The sequence below is a fragment of the Ranitomeya variabilis genome, chromosome 5 (assembly GCF_051348905.1).
Source record: "Ranitomeya variabilis isolate aRanVar5 chromosome 5, aRanVar5.hap1, whole genome shotgun sequence".
Lineage (NCBI taxonomy): Eukaryota > Metazoa > Chordata > Amphibia > Anura > Dendrobatidae > Ranitomeya > Ranitomeya variabilis.
In genome coordinates, this window is record NC_135236.1 from 225,200,505 (window position 1) to 225,221,535 (window position 21,031).

General features: G+C 43.1%; 1 protein-coding gene across 1 annotated transcript in view; it reads right to left on the minus strand.

The window, feature by feature from the left end:
• Positions 1 to 3,871: 3,871 nt before the first annotated feature.
• The window catches only part of MYO1E (myosin IE), a 189,285-nt gene continuing 172,125 nt past the window's right edge, over positions 3,872 to 21,031 (minus strand). Inside the window, exons 26-28 of the mRNA XM_077263863.1 lie at positions 12,992 to 13,196; positions 6,312 to 6,481; positions 3,872 to 4,911 (exon numbers count right to left, since the gene is read on the minus strand). Coding sequence (XP_077119978.1) covers positions 4,835 to 4,911; positions 6,312 to 6,481; positions 12,992 to 13,196 — 452 coding nt within the window. The 3' untranslated portion in view covers positions 3,872 to 4,834. The remainder of the gene's footprint in view (positions 4,912 to 6,311; positions 6,482 to 12,991; positions 13,197 to 21,031) is intronic.

A 21,031-nucleotide genomic window follows, 5' to 3' on the forward strand; every position in this document is an offset into this window, starting at 1 on the left:
TACAGATCACCTCTATGTAGCAGAAAGGCAGGTGTACTTTGAGCGCCGACCACTGGGTGGCTCTCAAAGCAATCGGCCATCAACAACCATAGAGGTCTCAAGGAGACCTCTGGTTGTTATGGCGATGCACTGCTGACCCCCGATCATGTGACGGGGGTCAGCAGTGCGAGAACTCCCGGCCGCGCGGCCGGGAGCGCTAGTTAAATGCCGCTGTCAGCGCTTGACGGCGGCATTTAACTAGTTAATGGGCGCGGGCGGATAGCGATTCCGCTCGCGCTCATTGCGCGCACATGTCAGCTGTACAAAACAGCTGACATGTCGAGGCAGAAAGGGGTTAAATCAAATTAACTATGGTTTATCACATCTTTGGGAAGCAGAGTTCAAATCCCCTAGCCACACGTAAGCCTGATTATTGCCACACTTCTCAATCAAGAAATCACTTAAATAGGACCTACCTGACAAAGTGAAGTAGCAGACCAAAAGTTCCTCAAAAGCTAGACATGTTACGATCCAAAGAAGTTCTAGAACAAATTCTAAACAAAGTTTCATCAGTCTTGAAAAGTTTATAAATCCATTTCTAAAGCTTTGGGATGCCAGCGAACCAGTCAGAGGCATTATCCACAAGTGTTGAAAACAGTGGTGAACCTTCCCAGGAGTGGCCCGGTGACCAAAATTACTCCAAGAGCACAGCGATGACTCATCCAAAAAGTCACAAAAGACCACACAACATCATCCAAAGAACTGCAGACCTCACTTGCCTCAGTTAAGGTCAGGTGTTTGTGACTCCACCATAAGAAAGACTGAGCAAAAATGTCCTGCATGGCAGGTTCCAAGACCAAAACCACTGCTCAGCAATAATATAAAGGCTCATCTCAGTTTTGCCAGAAAACATCTTGATGATCCCCAAGACTTTTGTGAGAATACTCTGGATTGACAAGACAAAAGTTAACATTTTTGGAAGATTTGTCCCATTACATCTGGTGTAGAAATAACAGCATTTCAGAAAAGAAACATCATACCAACAGCAAAATGTGGTGGTAGTGTTATGGTCTGGGGTTGTTTTGCCGCTTCAGGACCTGGAAGACTTACTGTGGTACATGGAACCATGAATTCTGCTGTATACCAAAAAATCCTGAAGGAGAATGTCTGGCCATCTGTTCGTTACCTCAAGCTAAAGCGAACTTGCATTATGCAGCGGGACAATGATCTAAAACACAGCAGCAAGTCCACCTCTGAATGGCATAAAAACAAAAAGAAGACTTTGGCATGCCAGAGTCAAAGTCCTGACCTTAATCCGATTAGGATGCTGTGGTATGACCTTAAAAAGGCGGTTCATGTTCAGAAACCCTCCAATGTGGCTGAATTACAACAATTCTGCAAAGATGAGTGGGCCAAAATTCCTCCAGAGCGTTGTAAAAGACTCATTGCCCGTTATGGCAAATGCTTGATTGCAGTTGTTGAAGTGTGGCCCAACCAGTTATTAGTAGTGTTGAGCGATACCGTCCGATACTTGAAAGTATCGGTATCGGAAAGTATCGGCCGATACCGGCAAAATATCGGATCCAATCCGATACCGATACCCGATACCAATACAAGTCAATGGGACTCAGGTATCGGACGGTATCCCTGATGGTTCTCAGGGTCTGAAGGAGAGGAAACTCTCCTTCAGGCCCTGGGAACCATATAAATGTGTAAAATAAAGAATTAAAATAAAAAATATCGCTATACTCACCTGTCCGACGCAGCCGGGACCTCGGCGATTGTAAGCGGCAGCGTTGTTTCTTTAAAATTCGCGCTTTTACTTGCTTACGTGAATTCCCGGCTTCTGATTGGTCAGGGCGGCCATGTTGCCGGGACTCGGACCAATCACAGCAAGCCGTGACGAAATTACGTCACGGCTTGCTGTGATTGGTCCGCGTCCCGGCAATATGGCGCCGTGACCAATCACAAGCCGTGACGTCACGGGAGGCTGGACACGCGCGCTTTTCAAAATAAGCGCGTGTCCAGCCTCCCGTGACGTCACGGCTTGTGATTGGTTAATGGCGGCCATGTTGCCGTGACGCGGACCAATCACAGCAAGCCGTGACGTAATTTCGTCACGGCTTGCTGTGATTGGTCCGCGTCCCGGCAACATGGCCGCCCTGACCAATCAGAAGCCGGGAATTCACGTAAGCAAGTAAAAGCGCGAATTTTAAACAAACAACGCTGCCGGTTCCTTCGCTGAGGTCCCGGCTGCGTCGGACAGGTGAGTATAGCGATTTTTTTTATTTTAATTCTTTCTTTTACACCTTTTTACATTAATGTTGTTTCGATACCGATATCCGATATTACAAAAATATCGGATCTCGGTATCGGAAATTCCGATACAGCAAGTATCGGCCGATACCCGATACTTGCAGCATCGGAATGCTCAACACTAGTTATTAGGTTTAGGTGGGAATCACTTTTTCAGACAAAGCCCTGTAGGTTTCTTTTTCCATTAATAAAGACCTTCATTTAAAAACTGTATTTTGTGTTTACTTTGGTGATCTGAAACATTTGACAAAGATAACCCAACAAATGTAAATATTAAAGTGTTACAAACATGCAGAAGAATAGGAAGACATCATAATGAGGGCAAACACTATCACAGGGGCCCAACTCTACCTCCACAGCAGGTGCAATTTTGCATTTTTAGGAGCTCCTGGGCTGCAAATGGCCAATATATTGTTCTTGCACAGAGGCCCTTTTATGTCTATCTATCAGTAGCATACATGGTAGCTAACTATTAGAAAAGTACCTTGCTGGTTACAACTTTCATTCTAGGAGGGAGTTATTTCCGTAATTTGTGTATGTCAATAAGATCTTGGCAGATAGAGAAAATAGTGAAGTTGTCAAAAATCTTTTAATGGGAATCTGATTAAGTGGCTAAAACCTGATTATAGGGTCTCAGAGCAGCATAATGTAGACACAGATTCCAGTGATGTGTCACTTACTGGGCTACTTGCTGGAGTTTTGATAAAGTGACTTTTTAAAAGCAGGAGATTATCACTGGCGGACTAGTAAACCTGTGTCAGGTGTGACAGTCCTCTTGGATCCGGCTGTAGAAGGTCTTTGCGATTAGCTCAAGCACCTTCTTGGTTTTTGCATCTGTTATGGAGCGATATCCTTCTCCCTCTAGGGCCCAACAGCTACCTCCACCTTCTGCTACTAATTACACACCTGTTCTGTAGGTTTAAATACATTCAATTGATGGAGCATGGTGTTGGTGTTCTACTTGTTTGTCTAGTTGGATGTACTAATAGTCGGTTAGTTGTAGTGGGGACTGACTAGTGTACTCCATCCCCTCCCTAACCAGGGCCTATTGCTAGGGTCAGGCAGGGATTAGGTTCCTGCTCGGCGATAGGTGCAGAACCTATATACGGATGGTTAGGGCAGACAGGGTGATTTTAGATCTGCCTAGGGTTCTCCACTCCCCTAGTGTTTGGGTTCCAACTCCCTCTCCCCGTTGTTGCGCACTTACTTATCCTTCACCCAGCGTGACAATCTGTCAGTGTGGTGTCCTCCATACTCATGATATCTGTATAACCCTGCCCCCACCACTGATTGGCAGCTTTCTGTGAACACTTGTACACTGTGCATAGGCAGAAAGCTGCCAATCAGTGGTGTGAGCAGGGTTATACAGAGCTCAGCATTCAGAGAACGGTTAGATCTGCAGCACAGAAAAGTCAGTTTTATTCAAATGAGAAGCAAGCAGCCCAGTAAGTGACACATTGCTGGAATCAGGGTCTCCATCCCTACATCACGTTGCTCTCAGATGGAGTCGCAAAAACCTGGTGACAGACTCCCTTTAAAGATGCACAACCTATAGTAATAATGGAAAACACCAATGTGGGTAAAAACAGAATGATCTTTATTAAATAGCCTATTACATGATGTAGAAAGCATATCGGCTTTGAGTGGGCTGGTTTCTGTTAATCAGTATTCAGGAAATTTGCGACAGCTAAGCAATTTCCTTCGTATAAGCAGTAGCAAAAGCTAAAAAGCATTAAAAACATGGTTTTAAGTGCATATTTCATAAGTACCTGATATATTAGCCCTAAAATCTGCAATGATAGTACAGTAGAGTCCTGGGTTATACATCCATACATGTTATAACATTTTGTATATATCTGTACAGTATATATGATTTGCTATGTAAATTTACAGCTAAAAAGAACGAGATGCTTCCTGTAACAGGTAACAGCATCCTATATCAAGATGTTAACATGGGCCAGCCATATTTCAATATAAGACTATGCAACTGTGCAGTGAATACACATCTTCGGTATGCAGTGCCTTATGGAGATATTCAGTTATTCGCACAAACATTCTTGATCCAGCAGTTACACATTCCTCCATTGCTTAGTGATGCATTAGCAGCATATGAAACGTTTCCTTCATCCAGGAGCACAAGGAGTGAGGAACTGTGCATAGAATTCATCTTTGTATAAATTAACATCAGTAAACGAAGAGGCACTTTAACGATCACACAACCATCATTAGGTAGAACATCCCAGCAGAACTCCATTCGCTCCATAACCCTCGTGCCACCGGAGGCTTGGAACACACTGCTCAGCAATGCATTGTGGCCACCGCTCAGCAAAAAGGTCCCCAAGTAGGAATAACGTGTAATAAATATCTTCCAGTTCAGGTCTTTGGTGTCCGCGTTTTGTAGCGTTCAGCTCACGGTGCTACAATTTGGTTGGGGCTTCTCCGGCTACAAGGTCAGGCACTTCACCCCCTATTGGACAATTACTGGAAGGGGTTAAATAGAGAAGCGTTACAGGTTCAGGTCCCATTTGCGCAGTCTGTCTTAGATCTTGGTGACATAATTATTTGGAAAAAGTCCCTGTTTCCCCCGTAATCTTCCAGTCCACCAACCTGAGTTATCTGTAAGTGACCGGAAAAGAAACATGTTAAATCATCTGCACTGCATGGGATATCCTTGTACTAAAGCGCTAGTCACAGGGATTTCATGACCGTTTAGGTTTCCTTTCATCTAAACCCCCTTCTGACAGCTCAGGATTTATAGAGCCAGAAAAGAGCGGCGACAGATGGAGCACAAGTGGGTAGAAAGCGCGCTTGGTTTGGACAGTCATTCTGTGCGAACAAGAGTCCCTTTAAGTTCAGTGTCAGGCATTCAAGGAAATCATCACGCATGCGTCATCTGAACGGTGCCCCATTCCCTATTCCCTCCTGCAATATATTCTTCACTACAGTCATTAACATAGAGAAGCTAACCTGGATTGTTTTAAGCCCAGACCAAATACATCAAGGTCTGTAAGTAGCAGAATACATGAGCAGGTTAATGCTGCCCCATCTAAGAGCTGGGTTACTTACTGGGCTTCCTACTGCAGTTTTGATAATTCACTACTTTGCTGTAGCTCTTCTAGTCTTCTCAGTGATGAGCTGCTGTCATGAAGTCCACCATAATTATGGGCTCTGGCTTGCACCACTCCAATCACTGATTGGCCGTTTTCTGTCTATGCTAGGCGCAGTTTACAAAGAAAGCTGCCAATCAGTGACACGGGCGGAGTTAGAGGACTTGGCTCAGCATTGAGAAGACTAGTAGAGCTGCAGCATATTACACAGTGGTTTACAACATGGAGGCTTGTATGCCCTCATTTCATGCTGGCCTCAGATTGGGAAGTAAAGTTGGTGTCAGATTCTCTCTGGGAATGCTCCTCTGAAGCCCTGTCGACGTTTCAGACACGTGTTTAGGGAACAAACATTTTGACATAATAGAAACATTTATAAATATGGCAATAGGCCTATATCCTAGTACTCCGTGTATTTACACCAGATGTGGATCACCATTTACGTAAAATAAAATCTTTATGAGCTAGAAGTTATGAATGATAATTATGGCTGCAAATGTATTTACAGCTATGAAGCACAAGTACTGAACTAACAATGAAAACGATTTACAAATTAAAATGCACTTGAATTCTTACATTTTTACACTGCACCAGACAATGGGGAGTGACATAAGTGCGACATTACATCAAAATTTTGGTGCAAAAAAATAAATAAAAAATAAGAAAAATGATATCAAGTTAGACTACATGCAACAATCTTTCTATAAAAACAAACAAACCGTTAATACAGCTGCATGCAGGTTTTTTTGTGGGCAAAGTTGCATTTTCCAATTGCACCAAACATATGGATGCATTGGTAGTATAACAGATCTGACACTATTATTATGTAATGATACAGAGCTATACACGGGGAATTATACAGCAGCTAAAAAATATCTAACCATATCATACAGATTAGACTGAGCCAATTACCTTCTTTGATAATCTCTATGATGTCATTGGCATTAAAACTGAGCTCATCTGTATCCTGTGCATCATACGCATACAGGGCCTTGCACTGTGGCACTTGAGGTTTGGGCTTTGGCTGAGGTTTTGGTCTTCCTCCACCTGGAGGGGGCCGACTTGATGTCTGTCGACGTGCACTGTAAAAATCAAATACATTTCAGTTTTAGAAATCATGAAACCTCTTGTAGATTTACTTCAGACCTATTCAGTGACTGACCAGCAGGTGGAGCTGTTCCACCAGGACTGTATGTGAAGTCCGGAGCATTGGCCTTGGGTGTGCAGTCATTTCTGTGATGAAGGCCATTCTTTTCCAGCTGTGGGCAGCCACCAGTGTCACATGATAATTGCCACACTGACAAACACTGAGGCACCAAGGTTTTGGAGTTTAAGGATACTGAACTTGTATAGTGACGATATGTTCCAAGTCCATACATAAGAATCAGAATGACAGTATATGAGTAATTACTAGTGATGAGCGAACATGCTTCGATAAGGTGTTATCTGAGCATGCTCTGGTGATAACTGAGCATCTTCGGCATGGTCGAATAATATGTTTGAGTCTAAGCGGCTGCATGACACGCGGCTGTTCGACAGCCCCAACACATGCAGGGATTACCTAACAAACAGGCCCTGCATGTGTTGCAGCTGCAGAACATCTGTGAGGCATGCAGGCGCAGGGACTTGAACATATTATTCTAGCACCCGAGCATGCTCAGAAAACACCTTATCCGAACACGTTCGCTTATCACCAGTGATTAGTAAAAATTATCTCATGTATGGACTACGACTGCTGACTCCTGAATTAATGACAGTTTAAGGATCAAATCACATTAATTTAGTACATTTGCCATTACTGAACAATCAGAGAAAGATGGAAATAATCTGCACTCCATTTCCTGGCTATATACATCGCTGCATACTTGGTCCACAATGAATCGCCTACAGTGCGACATTCGATTCCTAAACCTCAGCTAGGATTTCATGTAATTATCGGTGCCTGATACAGTCACCGCTATGCTGAATGCTGGCTATAGTTCTTGGAGCACACCAGAATGAGATGTGTTGTAATCACTGACCATTTATTTAGCCGTATCTATTTATTCTGCATTTCCGTTATCAGCCTGTTCTGCGGACTAGGTAGATTTCATAGAGCAGGCTGCTTTGTGTGTAAGACTTGTTTAATGGCACATTTATTGCGACCTGCGGTTTTACACTGCAGTTAAATCAACATTGTCTCAGTAAGTTGGTTGGAAGCAGCTGCCGAGCACAAAGAGTCTTTCAGTTGCAGTGGGCAATTTTTCTGTGGTCTCTTGTTCCTCACAGTACAACCGTGTCTCCATTTGCAGTACAGAAAAAAATATATCCCTAAGCTGAAAGATCATCAACATTTTTCTGCTGTCTTCAGTATAAAGATTTTTCTTTCTAATGTCAAACCAGATCTTTTCCAGATGATGCACAAATCCATACAGCTATATGTAACTGTTAATGCAAGACTGCACAGACTTAGGTTTGCTATTAATATGGCAAATTATATACATTGTTTGAAGGATTTCCCAATCACTGGTATTGGCTCATGTAAATATGACAATAGATTTTCAGAACAATAAATGCATAATTTAGTAAGGAATAGAAAAATGGAGTTAGAGACAGATTTTCTCATTATAGAGATAGGAGCTGGTGATCATAAAATGCTATGAAGGAGATCGTAGCAGGAACAGTCTACTGCATGTTTGCCTAAACAAAGAAAAATAGTCACACTTTCAAATATCAAACAATGGGAAAGGGGTAGCAAGCAAAGTGAAAAGGATTACGGTGCAATTTGTGCGAAAAAACAAACCCCATCTTTCATGGCTAACTAAATACATACAAAACAGTTACACCTTTTCCTCTCTGAACAGTAATTAGCGGGAAAATGAGTGTGCCAAAATTATCGCAACAAAGACAGTGACTAGGTGGTGTGGACTGAAATGCAGCAGATTTATCATAGTGTGTCATACTACAGTTGTGTGAAAAAGTGTTTGCTCCTTTCCTGATTTCTTACTCTTTTGCATGTTTGTCCAATATGTACATTTTTTTTTTTTATCTGAAACACTTAAATGTGACAAAGATAACAGAAGTAAACAAAGTGCAGTTTTTACATGAAGATTATTAAGGGAAAAATAAATCCAAACCAACAGGGCCTTGTGTGAAAAAGTGATTTCCCCTCCCCCTTAAAACAAATTAATTGTGGTTTATCACAGGTTTGGGAAACTGTTCAAATTTCCCAGCCACACCCAGGCCTGATTACTGCCACTCCTGTGCTCAATCAAGGAATCACTTAAATAGGATTCTGGAACAAATGAGAAACAAAGCAATTGAGATCTGTCTGGAGAAGGTTATAAAGCCATTTCTGAAGCTTTGGAACTCAAGCGAACCACAGCAGAAGTGATTATCCAGAAATAGCAAAAACATGGAACAGTGGTGAACCTTCCCAGGAGTAGTCAGCTGACCAAAATTACCCAAGAGCACAGCGACGACTCATCCAAGAGGTCACAAAAGACCCCATAACAACATCCAAAGAACTGCTGGCGTCACTTAAAGACAGTGTTCATGACTCTACCATAAGAGACTGGGTAAAAATGGCCTGCATGGCAGAGGTCCAAGATGAAAACCCATACTGAGCAATAAAAACAAAAGGCTTGTCAGTTTTGCCAGAAAACATCTTGATTATCCCCAAGACTTTTGGGAGAATACTCTGTGGACTGATGAGACAAAAGTTGGATGTTTTTGGAAGTTGTATGTCCCATTACATCTGGTGGAGAAGTAACACAGGATTTCAGAAAAGGAACATCATACTAACAGTAAAATATGGTGGTAGTGTGATTGACAGGGGACTGTTTTGCTGCTTCAGGACCTGGAAGACTCGCTGTGGTAAATGAAACCAAGAATTCTGCGGTCTGCCAAAAAATCCTGAAGGAGAATGTCCACCTATCTGTTCGTGACCTAAAGCTAAAGCAAACTTGGGTTCTGCAGCAAAACAATCCAAAACACGCCAGGAAGTCCATATCTGAATGGCTTAAGAACAACAAAATTAAGACTTTGGATTGGCCTAGTAAAAGTCCTGACCTTAATCCAATTGAGATGCTGTGGAATCACCTTAAAAAGGCGGTTCATGCTCTGAAACCCTCCAATGTGGCTGAATTACAACAAATCTGTAAAGATTAGCAGGCCAAAATTCCTCCAGAGCGTTGTAAAATACTCATCGCAAATGCTTGATTTCAGTTGCTGCTAAAAAAATTAGAAGGCAATGACTTTCACACATTTACTTCTAGCTTTGGATTTCTTTTTCCCTTAATAAAGACCTTCATTTAAAAACTGCATTTTGTTTTACTTAGGCTACGTTCACATTTGCGTTGTGCGCCGCAGCGTCGGCGCCGCAACGCACAACGCAAACAAAAACGCAGCAAAACGCATGCACAACGCTGCGTTTTGCGCCGCATGCGTCCTTTTTTTCATTGATTTTTGACGCAGCAAAAATGCAACTTGCTGCGTCCTCTGCGCCCAGACGCGGGCGCCGCAGGGACGAATGCGGCGCAAAACGCAAGTGCGACGCATGTCCATGCGCCCCCATGTTAAATATAGGGGCGCATGACGCATGCAGCGACGCTGCGGCGCCCGACGCTGCGGCGCACACCGCAAGTGTGAACGTAGCCTTATGTTATCTTTGTCCAATATTTACATTTTGTTTGGTGATCTAAAACCTTTAAGTGTGCCAAACATGCAAAAGAATAGGAAATCAGGAAGAGGGCAAACACTTTCACACAACTAAGTGTGCTTAGTCTGTGATAGAATACAGTCTTCAAATACGCCAGATTTAAGATCACATTGCTTAAGAATTAGAGATAATTGGCAAATTTCATGTTAATACTATCCATTTGGCAATGCCCATTACATGGCAACATTTGATGATACAAAAATAGTGGCAAAAGCATTACTGCAATGCTTCTCTAGAAAGGATAATTCCCACGTTAAATATTTAGTTGCCGAAATTACTGAATGGATTTGTTACAAATTAATGGGAGACTTAAAAGATTTCAAGTAGATCTTATGGAAAGATCATTATCTGTGCAGGTAGCCCAAGACAAGCTTAACCCCTTAGTGATGGAGCCAAATTTTTGAAATCTGACCAGTGTCACTTTATATGGTAATAACTCTGCAACGCTTCAAGAAATCCCAGTGATTTTCAGACTGTTTTTTCATAACACATTATACTTTATGATAATGGTAAATTTAGGTCAATATGTTTTGTGTTTATAAAAAGTAACAAAAATTAGAGAAAAATGTTAAAAAATTTGCACTTTTCTAAATTTGAATGATTATTAATGGTTTGCTGTGGTATGACCATCAGGATTAGAGAGATAAACATTTCCCACATGTCTGCTTTACATCAGCACCATTTCTAAAATGTTGTTTTATTTTGTTAGCATTTTAGGAGGTTTAAAAATGTAGCATCAATTTTTCATTTTTTTCAAGGAAATTTACAACATTTATTTTTTTAGGGACCTATCCATGTTTGAAGTGACTTTAGGGGTCCTATATATTGGAAAACCCCCAAACGTGATACAATTTTAAAAACCGCACCCCCCGATATATTGAAAACTGCAGTCAGGTAGTTTATTAACCCTTCAGGTGCTTTACAGGAATTAATGGAAAGTGGCACGACAGAAATGAAAATGTGTATTTTATCACCTAAATGTCGCTAACTTCTGAACAGATTACTACAGCAGTCAGACTCTAAAGGTACCGTCACACTCAGCGACGCTGCAGCAATATAGACAACGAGCCGATCGCTGCAGCGTCGCTGTTTAGGTCGCTGTAGAGACGTCAAACACAACAGCTCCAGAACGATGCAGGAGCGATCCAGTGACGTAACGGCGACTCACTTATCGTTCTCGCAGGTCGTTAGCGCCATGTAAAACACTGCTGACATCGTTGCTTTTGATGTCAAACACGACGATACACGCCGACCTGACGACCAAATAAAGTTCTGGACTTCTAGCTCCGACCAGCGATATCACAGCGGGATCCAGATCGCTGCTGCGTGTCAAACACAACGAGATGTAAAGTTGCTGAGTGTGACGGTACCTTTAGGCCGCTATTTGGTCATGAATTGCCATGGCAAACAACAGGACCACACAATCATGATCGGAGGGCACCAATTTGGATAAAGAGGAAGCCCCCACACTCTGTTAACCATTTATAATGATGTAGTCACTATTGACAGCAGCATCTAAGGGGTTAAACAGATTTGGACGGTGCAAACACTGATCGTGGCTGATACAGCAAGTTGTCAGCTATAGTGTACAGCCGACAGCTACTGGATTGTCACCTGCATGGGGAGGCTATTCCCTAATATCTCAGGTCAGTTAAAAGACATATTGGCCATCATTAAGGGGTTAAAACAGAATTGCACTTTCAACAAACTTTGCCTGTACTTGATTATGCAATTCTAAGAACATTTGTACTGTATCTGGTCAGAGAAACCAGCTTCCTTCCCTGCAGAAGTGCACTTAGTTCTTTGGACTAGAGACCCCATCCGAGCATGTGATAGAATTAGGCCATGTTCACACGATCCTTTTTTTGATCCTTTTTTTTTCAGGTCCTGATTTGGAAAACCCGCAGTGCAAAACTGCACTGCTGATTTTCCTGCAGTTTCTTCTGCAGATTCCTCTGTGGGTTTTCAACAGCACTTTCCTATTGGTGCCTGTTGAAAACAGGAGCTGAATCTGCAGAAAGAAGTGACATGGTACTTCTTTTTTTCTGCAGGCAAATCCTTGCGGATTTGCCTGAGAAAAAAAGGATAGTGGGCACAGCGGTTTTTGTTTTCCATAGAGTAACATTGGACTGTACCCTGCATGGAAAAAGGACCTGAAAAAAAAAGGATCAAAAAAAGGATCGTGTGAACATAGCCTAAAGCTTCATTTTCTTAATTTTGTTAGTAGAACAGTAGAGTAAGGCAAGGTAGACACCTTTCCCTTCTAGTACTATCAGCTTTCTTGCACTTCATATCTGTTCTTTTCTTGATGAAATCTGAAATTAAGACATTCCGTCACTGTATATGTGTAAGAATCTAAAGTTATTTGAGGACTCTGCTCATCACTGTGGAATACTCTGCTCATCAATCGCCTCTTTATTTCCTCTCTGCCAGCTAACATGTTGTTATTCTGACCTTTCAGATGGAAACCACCCAGTGCTCCCCCGAGAAGCTGGACACTACAGCGCACATCATGGGTATTAGGGCTTGTTTCCATTTGCGAGAAACACGCCCGTATCTCGCATGTGGAAACCAAGCTTTGGCGCCGGCACTCCAGAGCGGAGCGTGCGGCTGCATAGCAACACATGGAGCCGCACGCTCCGCTCCCAAGTGCCGGCGCCACAGCTTGGTTTCCACATGCGAAACACAGACGTTTATCTCGCAAGTGGAAAGGGGCCCTTAAAGTATGGATGACTGGAACACTAATGGGTTGCTGGGGCCCAATCCAAAAGCTGGATCTAACAACCGTATAATGGCGCCCTATGCTGACTGTCACAGAAATGATTAACTTCATAATTAACCGTTAGGCAAGTGTTGATCGGCTTCAGACTAATGTATGTTAAATAAGCCTTACCCAGCAACACCTTGGTCCGGTACTCGAAGGAAGTCCAAACTTTGAAGCTGCAGTGGATTTCTAGGTGCCGCTGCTCCAGCCATTTGCCGCGGTAAAGATGGGTGGTCCGCAGGCTGATGTGATGTTCTAGAGTTGTTATATTGCCTTCCTGACCTCTGCTGCTGTCCATGCTGGTTGTTCTGCATTACTCCATTCTGGTGGGACCCTAAAATTGAAATATCCATACCTTAATTGGTGAATTATAAAGATACAGAATCCATTTCTCATATTTTCAGGTAAGTTTATTAAATATAAAGAAAAGACAGTCACTCGAAGTCCCACCTATCCTCCTCTCCTTAGTTTTGCAGATGCATCATTTTGCATTTTCATACGATCACACTAGTAACGGTGAACTATAGTCAATCTTCCACCTCGTGCCCCCAAGCACTGGATACAACATTCATTATGCCCCTTTCCAGTCACAACATCCTCCAATGTATTAAAGGGGTTGGGGACAATTTTTTTTTTTTACTTCACTTAAATGTGTGCATCTTGGGTTAAAAATAATTTTTGCAATTCCATGCTCTGTGTTTCCTAGTACATTAAACATGAGAATCTGTTTCCAGGTTTTTGGTATGTTATCTGAGAGCAGCAAGCTATAGGGGCTGAGACCCTGATTCCAGTGATGTGTAACTTGCTTGTCCTAATGCTGTCATTTTGATACAATTGCTGTTTTTTGCTACAGATCTACCAGTCTTCTGCTTGCTGAGGTCTATATAATCTGCCCACACCACCAATCGGCAGCTTTATCAGTACACTGTACATTGACACAAAGCTGCCAATCAGTGGTGGGGGCGGGGTTACACAGCAGTTGACTAGGAGGCACAAGACATCTAGTCCAGTATCATTTCCTGTTGATAAAATACCGATTTTATTGAAACTTCAACACAGCTTAGTAAGTAACACATAGCTGGAATGTGGCTCTCAGCCCCTACATCATGCTGCTCTTCGATTACATAGCATAAACCTGCGGAGATTCCTTCTAATGTAGTGTGTGGCCACAAACCCGCTGAGAAGAGATTAGAAAAAGACAGATTAAAAAAAACAAAAAAAAACAAACAAAACGCAAATGGTCTCCAGGAGAGTTTAGAACTCTTTAACCTGTGGATTTCAGCATCTAAGGGAAAATTGGCACAAAACTTAGTGTACCCACCAGAGAAGGTGGAATGTTGTGGCTTTCACGCACGCACCGCCGGTCAGTTTATGCTATGGACAAGGCATGAGATTTCTATAAATCCTATCCACTTTACAGGGACTGAGAGACGCGCTGCACTTTTTGCACGGCAAACACAAACTCATCATAGGAGCGTAACCTTAGACTTTCAGAATGCGCTCACTGACTGACTCTTGGGTAAAGATGCCTGCCACTTTCTGTGGTTACTGCAGCTTTCCACACAAACTGACCATCACTTCTGTCCATACAATGACCGCTGCTGGAGGAGCATGTGACCAGACCTGCATCTGCTCCTTCAATAGGAAAGCTATTTTCCCATGTGAGGTATTTTACAATTGGAGGAGATTGATGGACAGGTCTGGTCACTTTCTCCTCCACCAGCAGCCATTGTATTGTTTTGTATCTTATATATAACAGTGAATGCGTCCTCCTGTCCGATGCCGGGATGGGCGGCACCTGCTCAGTGAGGTGCCGGAGTCAGCGCATTCGCATACTCTTATCATTTTCACGAAGATACTGTGTATGCAAATTCAGTGTCTTCAACAAAATGGCACCAGGTATCTCAAGATGCACACATGTAGACGTTGGCGCCATTTTATTGAAGAATTGTACTACAACATGAACATAGCAGTGCGCACGCACCGGCCGTCCCCATTATTCCTATGTCCGGCGCACTGCTATATTGATGTTGTAGCACATTACTTCAATAAAATGGTGCCGGGGTCAGCGTGTGCGCATACCATGATCTCGGGTGCACTTTTATTGAAGACACTGTATATACAAATTCGCAGACACTGTCTTCACAAAAATGGCACCAGATAGCGCTGTATGGGCACGCGTTGACTCCGGCGCCACTTTATTGAATTATTAATCTAAAATGTCCACATAGCAGTTTGCATGCATCAGCCATAGGCGTAATAGCCTGCATGTGCGCACTACTATGTGGACGTTGTAGTACACGGTCAATAAAATGGCGCCGCAGTCAGCACATGTGCATACCGCGATCTCAAGCACAGTTTTATGCAATACATTGTATAAATGCTCCCCACCTGGATGGAGAACGGTTCAATAGTACGTTGTATTATGAGGAAAGCTCACAAGGCTGGGTTTCAACTCCTAGAACAATATGTCTATTTCTTTGCCATCAAAGATGGAGAACAATGGCATGTAAGGGAATAGATGCTGCTCATGTTACATTTCCAGCATATACAATACTAGACATGACTACACAACCAAACTGGTATGGGAAAAGCTCTACAAAGATTTAAAGTGTGGGGAGCTTCATGAAATCAAAAATTTATACATTAATGGTGGTAACCAATATAACTCCGGAGATTTATTAGCCTACAGAAAACACTTTTACACTACAATGTATTTTATAGATCATAAAGCACATCCAGCAGGTTACAGACTGGGACACATGGAGCTGAAACTGCAGGCAACAGTGAAATCATTGATGGCCATCTGATTACTGAGGTTCCATAGACAAGTATCAGAACATTTAATTGGTTGTCTACTATAATCAATCCCTTTTAGGAACATTAATATCCTACTTGTAAAAGCATATACTGTTATTACAAGCGCTATAAGGCAGACAGTGTGTAGAATTACAGTCCGATGCAATGTTACAACGTAGACATAAGGCGAGAGGCCCATGCGGACAACTCATCCTACCCTGATCAGCTGTAATCTATGGGGAAGCTAGCTGCAAATGTTTATTCCCCTTCTAGAAAACAAATAACCACAGCATTACTATTTGTGATAGAAAAGCCTCTTTCACAATTCCCACTCATGATTTACCATGATCACACCCTGTACTTTTACCAAACCTTACCCAGCTGGTTTTTACAGACATGGCCCTGATGTGCAGGATTCCTATACTAAATTCTGAGCTTCTTAGCCATTAAATAAGAATGACAAGGTTGGGAAGTCTAATGTATTTAATTACACAGATGGCGGCTTCCAAACCCATATTTATAGGAGCAGGGAGTAGGTGGTGTGGATTTTGGGTCAGAGGATGTTGGAAACAAATCAAATGTAGACAGATTTGAACTAAAAGTCTAACTACAAAAGGTTACAATGCAACTGAACATTTACCAAGAGGCTGATACACAGTGGCATGTAAAAGTTTGGGCATCCCTGGTCAAAATTACTGTTAACAGTTAAGCAAGTTGAAGATGAAGTGATCTCTAAAAGGCCTAGAGTTAAAGACCGTCTTTTTTTACATTTTGAAAATTACAAAAGAGAAAATGGGCTGATGCAAAAGATTGGGCACTCTTTGGAGTTTTGTGGGCTCAGATAACTGACCAAGGTTTTAGACCTCAATTAGCCTGTTCGGGTTATGTCTTGTTCACCATCATCGTTAGAAAAGGCCAGATGATGCAAAGTTCCCAGCTTTATAAACCCCAGCCTCCTTGTGCCAAAAAACAGCGGCCATGGATTCTTTTAAGCAGCTGCCTAGCACTCTGAAAATGAAAATGGTGGAGGCCGACAAAGCAGGAGAAGGCTGTAAGAAGACAAAAGCATTTTAAACTTGCCCTTTCCTCAGTTCGAAATGTAATTAAGAAATGGCAGTTACCAGGAACAGTAGAGGTCAAGAAAGGGTCTGAAAGACAAAGCAAAATTTCAGTGACCGCTGCTTGTAGGATTGCTAGAGGCAAATCAGAACTGCTACTTGACTGCAAAAGACCTTTAGAATGATTTAGCCGACTCTGGAGTTGTGGTACATCATACTACTGTTCAGAGACACCTACACAAATCTAGCCTTCATGGAAGAGTCATCAGAAGAAAAACTCCTGCTTCCTCACCATCAAACACATGCAAAAGAAAATCTAAATAAGCCTGATTGACTTTTTGGAAACAAGTCCTGTGGACTGATGAGGTGAATTAGAACTCTTTAGCCACAATGATCAAAAGTAAGTGAATTTCAGAAAAAACATCTCGTCAACCATTAAGCATGTGGATGGATCAATCATGCTTTGGTGTTGTGTTGCAGCCAATGGCAAGGAAAACATTTCAAAGATGGAGGGAAAAATGGATTTGATGACATTTCAAAAAATTCTTGATGCAAACACCATCTATAAAAAAGCTGAAGTTCAAAAGAGGATGGCTACTACAAATGGATAATCATCCTAAACAGATGTCAAAATCCACACTAGACTACATCAAAAGGCGCCAGCTGAAGGTTTTACAATCGCCCTCACAGTTCCCTGACCTGAAAATCATTGCAACTATGTAGCTAGACCTTAAAAAGATGTACAGGTCCTTCTCAAAAAATTAGCATATAGTGTTAAATTTCATTATTTACCATAATGTAATGATTACAATTAAACTTTCATATACTATAGATTCATTATCCACCAACTGAAATTTGTCAGGTCTTTTATTGTTTTAATACTGATGATTTTGGCATACAACTCCTGATAACCCAAAAAACCTGTCTCAATAAATTAGCATATTTCACCCGACCAATCAAATAAAAGTGTTTTTTAATACCAAACAAAAAAACCATCAAATAATAATGTTCAGTTATGCACTCAATACTTGGTCGGGAATCCTTTGGCAGAAATGACTGCTTCAATGCGGCGTGGCATGGAGGCAATCAGCCTGTGACACTGCTGAGATGTTATGGAGGCCCAGGATGCTTCAATAGCGGCCTTAAGCTCATCCAGAGTGTTGGGTCTTGCGTCTCTCAACTTTCTCTTCACAATATCCCACAGATTCTCTATGGGGTTCAGGTCAGGAGAGTTGGCAGGCCAATTGAGCACAGTAATACCATGGTCAGTAAACCATTTACCAGTGGTTTTGGCACTGTGAGCAGGTGCCAGGTCGTGCTGAAAAATGAAATCTTCATCTCCATAAAGCATTTCAGCCGATGGAAGCATGAAGTGCTCCAAAATCTCCTGATAGCTAGCTGCATTGACCCTGCCCTTGATGAAACACAGTGGACCAACACCAGCAGCTGACATGGCACCCCACACCATCACTGACTGTGGGTACTTGACACTGGACTTCAGGCATTTTGGCATTTCCTTCTCCCCAGTCTTCCTCCAGACTCTGGCACCTTGATTTCCGAATGACATGCAAAATTTGCTTTCATCAGAAAAAAGTACTTGGGACCACTTAGCAACAGTCCAGTGCTGCTTCTCTGTAGCCCAGGTCAGGCGCTTCTGCCGCTGTTTATGGTTCAAAAGTGGCTTTACCTGGGGAATGCGGCACCTGTAGCCCATTTCCTGCACACGCCTGTGCACGGTGGCTCTGGATGTTTCCACACCAGACTCAGTCCACTGCTTCCTCAGGTTCCCCAAGGTCTGGAATCGGTCCTTCTCCACAACCTGACCTGAACCCCATAGAGAATCTGTGGGATATTGTGAAGAGAAAGTTGAGAGACGCAAGACCCAACACTCTGGATGAGCTTAAGGCCGCTATTGAAGCATCCTGGGCCTCCATAACATCTCAGCAGTGTCACAGGCTGATTGCCTCCATGCCACGCCGCATTGAAGCAGTCATTTCTGCCAAAGGATTCCCGACCAAGTATTGAGTGCATAACTGAACATTATTATTTGATGGTTTTTTTGTTTGGTATTAAAAAACACTTTTATTTGATTGGTCGGGTGAAATATGCTAATTTATTGAGACAGGTTTTTTGGGTTATCAGGAGTTGTATGCCAAAATCATCAGTATTAAAACAATGAAGCGCACATAATACATCACCCAGCTTTGCGCATAGACTTTCCCCTGCTCCTAGCATTGTGATGGTATGTTCATCCAGATCTCCTATGAAGCGCACATAATACATCACCCAGCTTTGCGCATAGACTTTCCCCTGCTCCTAGCATTGTGATGGTATGCCTTTCAGCTAACCCCCAACTTACTCTGATATTTATGACCTTGTTTACTTAGTCTTGATTGTATGCATCTGGTCGACCCTTAATTCTCTGACCAAGATGAGCAGAGACCACTCCTCTCTGCTCCACACCTGAACGCACTTAGTTTTCCATATATTGCCTAGCACAAGTCTGCATGACTTCAGTCTGCAGTGTGATTTCTAGAAGTGTGTTCTAAAAGTGTGGATTACATTAGAATTAAAACCTGAATTGCACCTGAAGGGAACTGAAGGTAACTGGCCAGTCACTGCAAACAATGTTTCTGTTTGTTGTCACTTTTACCCCTATAATCTTTCACTTTCTGCAACCTCCCCCAATCCCCACACCAAGTAAGGAACTGTTCATCTCCTCTTCAATCCTCCCCATCCATCTCACCTCCTCCTCAGAACTGTTCCTTAACATACAATCCTCTGTCTCAAAGCACAGGCAGCCCCCTCACGCTCTCTCCTGCTCCCACCTGCTAACACTATCTCTGCTCCTTCTCACTGCTGGTGATATCTCTCCAAATCCTGGTCCTCCTCACCATATTCCCACAGTCATTTCTACCTCCCACCCACGCTCCATCACAAACTTCCGTAACCTCTCTAACCTTATACCCATTCGCCCAGCCCCCGCTTCCCCAGTCCCACTAACAGGAGCTCTGTGGAACGCTCGCTCTGTCTGTAACAAGCTTTCCTACATCCATGATCTTTTTGTTACTACCAAACTTTCCTTCCTCGCCATCACCGAAACCTGGCTCACCCCTTCTGACACGGCCTCCCCTGCTGCACTCTCTTACGGTGGCTTCCACCTTTCTCACACACCCCGCCCCAGCAGCAAGCATGGTGGAGGAGTTGGTTTTCTCCTGTCAGATAACTGCTCCTTCACCCCAATCCCACTGCCACCCTCTGTTACCCTCCCTTCCTTTGAGGTGCACTCTGTGCGCATCTACTCCCCCTCCAACCTCCAACTGGCTGTCATTTACCGCCCCCCAGGGCCAGCCACCACCTTCTTTGACCACTTCACCACCTGGCTACTTCATTTCCTTTCTGCGGACATCCCCACTATCATCATGGGCGATTTCAACATACCCATTGACACTTCCCTCTCAGCTGCCACTAAACTTCTATCTCTCTCTTCCTCCTTCGGCCTCACTCAATGGTCTTCTGCAGCCACTCACAAAGATGGTCACACACTGGACCTCATCTTCACCCGCCTCTGCTCCCTATCTAACCTCTCTAACTCGCCTCTTCCTCTCTCTGACCACAACCTTCTCACATTCTCATCTCTCCCCACTCCATGTCTAGAGTCCCCACCCCACAAACTTTCACACCCTCGCAGAAATCTTAAACATCTTGACCTACATTCATTCTCTGAATCCCTCCTCCCTCTCACAGACATAAGTTCCATACACAATGCGGATGACGCTGCCTCTCTATATAACACCACAATAGCTGTAGCTTTGGAATCTGCTGCCCCACTTACACATACCAAAGCTCGCAAAATCAACAGACAGCCCTGGCACACCAGCCTGACCAAAGAACTGAGGCAAGCTTCCAGGGCTGCTGAGCGCAGATGGAAAAGATCCCACTCCAACGACCACTTAATCGCATTCAAACAGTCCCTCACTACTTTCAAGACCGCACTCGCCACAGCTAAACAAACCTACTTCTCATCTCTCATATCCTCCCTGTCTCACAACCCTAAACAGTTATTCAACACCTTCAATTCTCTCCTCCGTCCCCCAGCACCTCCTCCCTCCTCACTTATCTCTGCTGAAGACTTTGCCTCATTCTTCAAGCAGAAGATTGATAACATCAGAGACAGTTTTGGTCAACAAGCCCCAGAGCCCTTCCTCCCAACTACCCAGCCCTCCACCTCCAAAACCAACTTCTCCACCATTACAGAAGATCAACTCTCCACTCTACTCTCAAGATCGCATCTCACCACCTGTGCACTTGA